Raw genomic sequence first — 7023 nt, 5'->3', positions numbered from 1 at the left:
TGTATTTTCAAGCCATGCCAGGGGTCAATTTTTAAGACTAAAATTGACTTTTGAAAATCCACTACCAAAAACGACCAGAAGGTGGCAGAAGTGCGTGTATATCTAGTGCGGCTGAGAGGTCGCATTCAGCGAGGAAAGAACTAACCCTTATTTTTAACTCGCATAAACGGTCAGTTATTGACGCTGGTCCATCGGCTGTTGCCGTAGCTCCCGGCTAACGTGTAGCGTACGCTAACTCCATAGCATTCCGTTCTCTCTATCGTACTTCTCTCCAAACACAAAGTTTCATTTATTTATTTTCAGACTTTTTACTCGTCTCTCCAATAAATGGAGCCTTAAACGCTGTGAAGTGACTTTCCCTTCAGCACTGAACCACAAGCTAACAGGCGACTAGAGCAACAAGCTAGTAGAGGAGGAACACGCTCTCCTAAGACCCGCCCCCTTCTTCTTTTGATTGGCTAATACTGTTAGTTTCAGAGCCCTCCTTTGCTACCATTGGCTGACAAACGCATTGGGGGACATTTGTCTTTTTTTTTTTTTTTATTTAAAGGGAAACACCTTTTTTTTCTTTCCCCATTGGGTCCCTTGATTTTACATTATTCCATCGTGTTCTAATCACCCATATGAGTTTAGTGGAGCTATTCTGAAGATATTCCGTTAGATTATATCCAAGTATACACACTCCGCTTTGTTTATAAAGATATAAATATGATAAATCTAACAGCGGATGTCTGGGGGACAGTGATTGGCCTCCATGTTCTGAATGCTGGCGTTCCATAAAGAATAAATGATGAACAGTTTAGTTTGGTCCTTCAAGTCGTTGCCCATAGGAAGAACTTATTTTCAAGTGATTTTTTTTTTTTACCCATGGGCATTCGCTACGAGCCGGAAATATTTAATCTTTAATCCCTGAGAATGAGGAAGAGGAGGGACGTGAGCCTGCATGATCAGAAGGAGGAAGAGTTTTTCTTTTCCCTTCAGCAGGAACTGAAAATAGTTTCACTCTGAAATGAAATCGGCTTCAAATCTTTTAAAAAAACATAAAGTTGATTGTTCTGATGGATTATTAGTGAATCATTAGAGCGGCTAATCATTAGCAGAGGAAACACCGACTGATACGAACCGAAGGAAACCTTCAGAAAATAAAGTTTCTAACGTATCGATTCTCTTTATTTAAATAAAAAGTCCGGATCCTCGATCGGCTCTGAGGAACTACAGAGAACAAAGATCTGACGCCTGCATGTAGGTCAGAGTGAGACCTCCTGTTTGAATAACAGCTTTGTTACCATTTTAGTTTCTGCTGAGCTGAATAAATAGAGATAGCAAATATAGATAACCTGCTCTACATATCTGGTCAGTGTCATAAGAAACTAAAACATTTTTAATTGTAGTTTTATTTTTCTCTTCATGAACTTTTTCACTTTAAAGTTTTCTAAATAAAACAAAAGGCACAAAGTTTTAATGACATCTGAAGGATTCACAGGTTCACGGATCACGGATCGCTTTCAGAAATATGAGACGTACGGGGTGAGATTACTGCCAATAAAAAATGCATGCTTAGCCGTCTCAATTAGCAAAAGGAAAAAAAATACAAAAAATATCTTTAGGGTTAGTAAGTATTCCTCCTTCTGGACTCTTAGATACATGGGATTGGGAAATGTTGCGTTTGTGAAAGTACGAATTTAGAGGTTTTTGGATACAATTTTACATCCAATACAGACTAATCAGCTGTTCTTGACTAAAACAGCTTTTATGAATTTGTAACTCGTCGTCATAGTTTATAATCCTGTAAATCCAGCTGAGCTTAGGTTTTATCCGTAGTTATCTTAGCCAATTAAATGAAAGAAATCTGTATGGGGTGCCATTAGGAGCAATATTTGTGGGGGGGGTTTTTTTGTGAATTTTAAGAGAAACATAAGGGGTTTATTTTTTTTTCCATTTATTCATTTATAAAAATCTTAAGCTGTTAAAAAGAAAATAACTTAGTTTGGAGCTAAATATAATAAATTTTTAGCTCCAAACAAAATATTTAGTTTGACTAAAATATTTATTTCACAAACTAAATATTTAGTTTGCAAATTACACATTTATTCTTTTAAACAGATATTTAGCAAAAAACCAAATATTTTGTTTATTAAAAAAAATATTTAGCTCCAAATAAAACATTTCTTTAAAAAAACTAAGTATTTAGCTTCAAACTACATTTTTTTTAACAAAGATTTTTAAAAACGAATGAATGACATAGCAAGAAACTTGGAAAAAAATAACCCCCGTATTTTTTTCTAAAAACACGCTAAGTCATGTATTGACCCATCGCTCATACGCAAGATGTCAGATAAATAACCATAAATTTTGCTCCTCATTTTTGACTGCTTCGCTTTACAAACGACACCCCATAAATGTGACTCATATTTTAGTTTTGCAAGTTGTAAACCTAAAACTTGTACTTCTGTATATTGTTGCAAAATGGTACCTTAAAATAATAATTCCCAACATTTAACTTAGATTAATAAGTTCAGACACACAAACATGTGAAATTCATCTGAAAGCCTGAACATTTATGATCATTAATCCCACATTTCCAAGAGTGACACGTTTGTTAGTTATAACTTTATATAAATCATTTAATCAGAAGTTTCAAAATTGTACATTTTGATTAAAATGAATAAATTCTAGACTTGAACTCTACGTTTCACGTTTGTTTGAGTCGGGAAACAAGGAAAAAATACAGACGTAAAATGTTGAGCAGTTCCCGCTTTAAATGAAATGAATTTTTATTAAACGCGTTTGTTTACTGAATGATGCTTATTTTTGATGGTAATCTACCTCCATAGAAGTTCAGCAGGTCTGTTTAAAGATGCCAGAGGGACACAGATGGAAGGTCTGACAGAAGAGCAGAGCGGGGCCCCTCCACTGTGGATGGGGGCCAATGTGATGGGGGCCAATGTGATGGGGGCCATGTTATGGGGGCCCCTGTTATGGGGCCAACATCACATCTTCAAGGGTTGCAACATACAAACAGGAGCCATGATGGTCCCGATCTGACTCACACCCTCCCACAGAGAGGGGGGGGGGCTGCAGGAGCATGAAGCTGTTCATCTGGATGGAGGGGGAGCAGAAGAAAGGCCTTTGTGTGGGAGGGGGCCTCCCACTCCCCCCCCCCCCCCCCACCCAAATCTCTGCATCCAGACCCCTCCGTCCCGCGCGGCTTTCCGCCTCCTCCTCCTCCCGCTCCAGCCCAGCCTTACCTGGCTCTCCGTCTGAAAAACATCGCTGTGTCCCCGGGCCGGCGTTGCTCTGCAGCTGCGGGGAACTCGGAGCATCTCGGAGGGTTCAGCTGCAGCTGATCCACCGCCAGCAGCGGCCATGGAACCGGAGCAGCCCCCGAACATCCACACGGAGCCCCCGCAGATCCAGCCTGAAAGCTCCGAACAGAACCGAGAGCGGCGCCCCGCACGGTCCGATAGATGAGGGAGGCTGAGGAAGGACGACTTCCGGATGTTACCAAAATAAGAGCCTCTGTCTATGGGGTGCCGTTTGGCCAGATATTAGCAGCAATAATTAGAATGGGAAGAAAAAAAACAGGTTTTATATTTCAGAGTCGGATTATTACCAGATCATTCAGACATTTATAAACACTTCTAAAATAAATATTTTATTTAAAAAACAAATATTTAATATACAAATGAAATGTTTTCAACCTTTTAATCAAGTATCTCTTTAGCAAGCTGCTATATATGTAGCAAATTTACTGATTACATATTTGGCTCCAAATGAAATATTTACCTTTACAAAAAATAAAAAAAATCTCCACTGTTAAATATTTATCTAACCAAATGAAAACGGTATTTTACAGACTAAATATTATTTGACAGCCATATTTGTTTTTTTTTATATAAATTAAATATTTTTCTCAAATGTTAAATATTTATTTCACATATTAAATTTATTTTTACAAATTAAATATTTAATTTAAATTTTAAATATTTATTTCACCAACTAAATATTTGGTTCCAAATTAATTATTTAATTTGAAAAATTAAATATTTCAAATACTAAATTTATTTTTACAAATTAAATATTTTTTTAAATGTTAGATATATATTTTTTCAAGTAAATATTTGGTTCCAAATTAAATATTTAATTTTATATATTAAATATTTCAGAGACTAAATTTATTTTTTACAAATTAAATATTTAATTTAAATGTTAAATATTTATTTTACCAACTAAATATTTGGTTTCAAATTAAATATTTAATTTTATAAATTAAATATTTCACATACTAAATTTATTTTTACAAATTAAATATTTATTTTAAATGTTAGATATATATTTTTTCAACTAAATATTTGGTTCAAAATTAATTATTTAATTTGAAAAATTAAATATTTCACATACTAAATTTATTTTTACAAATTAAATATTTATTTTAAATGTTAGATATATATTTTTTCAACTAAATATTTGGTTCAAAATTATTTAATTTGAAAAATTAAATATTTCAGAGACTAAATTTATTTTTACAAATTAAATATTTATTTTACCAAATTAAACCTTTATTTTTCTGACTAAATATCTGGCTCCAAATTAAATCTTAGTTTTTACAAACTAAATATTCAGCCAAAATATTAAATATTTATTTCAGCAACTAGAATTTGACTCCAAGATAAATATATATATTTCACAAAGTTGTTAAATATTTATAACAGAAAAAAATGTGTAGCTTGTAAATTAAATCTTTAACTTTCTGATTAAATATTTAGTTTGGAAATGTGACATTAAATATATATGAATGATCTGCTAATAATATATATTTGAAGAATGAACCTCAGGGTTTTTTTTTTTTGTTTTGCAGGCTGAATACCCATAAAACATTTTTGTGAATATTTGACTAGAATGGCACCCCATACAATCAGTGGAGGAGGCTGTTCATGAATGAAATCAGGACGGGATCTCATTTAGAGCAACACTTTTAAAGAAGTTTATTTTTTTTTTCTGTTTTCATCATATTTACATCCTGCTTTAGTGGATCAGCGGAAGCTTTGCGTCCAGCGATTCATTTTAACGGGCTAACCAATGGGAGACGATCTTCGCTTTGCAGGAGGGAGGGGCTTACAGCAGCACTTGCTGCTCGCTGAAGACAGAAACTCGGACTGAATAAAGATTTCATGTTTCAAACAATAAAGATACAAGTTGCAATTTTTGTCACTTTGAAACAATAAATAAAATAAAAAAAACTACCGGAGTAAAAATGTGTTTATATAATTTGCTACGTTGGAAAAACATGTTATGTGACTTTATCTATTCCTGTTGGTGCAGAATCCTTCACTGTCAACATCGTAAATATTTATACATATTTGACCCATCAGAATTCTAAAATATTATATAGCATTTAAAAAAAAAAAAAAAAACTTTTACTGAAAAACTGTAGCAGTGACCTTTAAAGTAAAAATAAAGTAGGAAGTTAACAAAGTTGGATTATTCAAACAAAAACCAAGAACTTGGGTTCATAGCAAAGTTAAAATAAAAATCTCTGTTTAACAGAAGTGGGAACAAACATCCTAAAGTGAAGCCAACCGGCTTGTTAAACAACAAAGGGAAACTCGGCCCACAAAGCCACAGAGAAGTGGGTCTAACTAACGTCAGTAGCAGCTGCCACTGCGGTAACACAGAAAATAAAACAACACTAATCAGAAACTGAAGAGGCTGAACTGAAAGGAGGGCAGTCTGATGGTTTAGATCTGCTAAAACCGTCTCAGAATTAAAACGTTCGTTAAATTTAAGTAAAAAAAGAAGTAGAGAGGTGCGTGTCTCTAAGGAAGCGCTGGGATTTTTCATATGATGGGATAAGATGTGACCCGGTGTTCTGTCAGACCAGCATACACATAGTCGACACGCATTCACATGACGTCTGATGTGTGTTTATACCTTTAGTTTTGTACGAAAAATCCACTTTAATCACCTAAACGGGTGTGTGTCCCTTTAATGATCTACAAATAAAGCTATTTAAGGTCAGATCACCAAGATCGCTTCAAAAAGTAAGTAATTAAATCGTTTTTTTGTCCATGACTAAAGAGATAATGTTACAAAGTTGTATTTTATATCAAATCTTCCCAGAATCCCTTTCTTCCCTGAAATGAGGAATGTGGAGCATCATGTGAAGTTCTACTTTAGCATCAGGAAATCTTTTAGCAGCAGCATCAAACTGGGCAGGATGTCAAAGTGGACTCTGGTTGCTGATTGGTGGAGCTGGTCGCCCGTCATCTGATGGGCGGAGCTCCAAGCTTTCTTTCTGAAACGGGTTGTTCTCGCTAGTTTTCAACTTTATTCAGTTATTATGACTTTATTCTCGTAATTTTACGACTTTATTCTCCTAATATTACTTTATTTTCAAAATAAAATCATAAAATCTCTAGTCCGGCCCTAATCTTCCGTCGTACCAAGATGACTTGCAGAGAAACCTAATTTTCTCTGTACCCCATATAACACAAAATTCAGCTCTGAAAAGAGCAGAAATTCTGTAAATATCATCTTTAATGTTTGTATTTTGATCTGCATAATTAACCACAGGGTTTTAGGTGTCAAGGAATTTTATAATATATGAAAAATGTTTAATAAGTTTGAACATTCCATCTAAGAGTATTACTGCTGCTATCTGTATTAGAGGGCAACAAAATGATGGGGTGGCCATGGCCACCTCCGGCCCCCCATTTAGCTCCGCCCCTGCAAGCCTGCGCGTTTCTACCTGCAGTCATGACAATACGACTGATTGGAGTCTGTCTGTCCTTCTGTCTGATCCAGACACGTTGCTTCTGCTCCTTAAAGGAGTTAATCTGGGCTTAACCAAGCTTAGCCCTCCTGCTTAAATCTGGTCTGTAGCTCAGATAGGCGGCGTGGAGCTAAAAAATAACAAGGCTGCTGTTACAGTAAACAGGAAGGCTGAGAGGTTTCCATCATATATGAGGGATTGCTGAAGAGTCAATGAGTCGATGCAATCAACTGGTTTTCCTTAGATAGAAA

The 7023-nt window shown here is 35.1% G+C and overlaps 1 protein-coding gene across 1 annotated transcript in view; it reads right to left on the bottom strand.

Moving 5' to 3' along the window:
* Positions 1-3621, bottom strand: part of LOC107103629 — a 14611-nt gene extending 10990 nt beyond the window's left edge. Inside the window, exons 1-2 of the mRNA XM_015403403.1 lie at positions 3614-3621; positions 3249-3491 (exon numbers count right to left, since the gene is read on the bottom strand). Coding sequence (XP_015258889.1) covers positions 3249-3491; positions 3614-3621 — 251 coding nt within the window. The remainder of the gene's footprint in view (positions 1-3248; positions 3492-3613) is intronic.
* Positions 3622-7023: the final 3402 nt, after the last annotated feature.

The sequence above is a fragment of the Cyprinodon variegatus genome, unplaced genomic scaffold (assembly GCF_000732505.1).
Source record: "Cyprinodon variegatus isolate N-32 unplaced genomic scaffold, C_variegatus-1.0 Scaffold1491, whole genome shotgun sequence".
Taxonomy (NCBI): domain Eukaryota; kingdom Metazoa; phylum Chordata; class Actinopteri; order Cyprinodontiformes; family Cyprinodontidae; genus Cyprinodon; species Cyprinodon variegatus.
The sequence above is the reverse complement of the archived record's forward strand: the minus strand, read 5'-3'. Positions and strand labels throughout refer to the sequence as shown.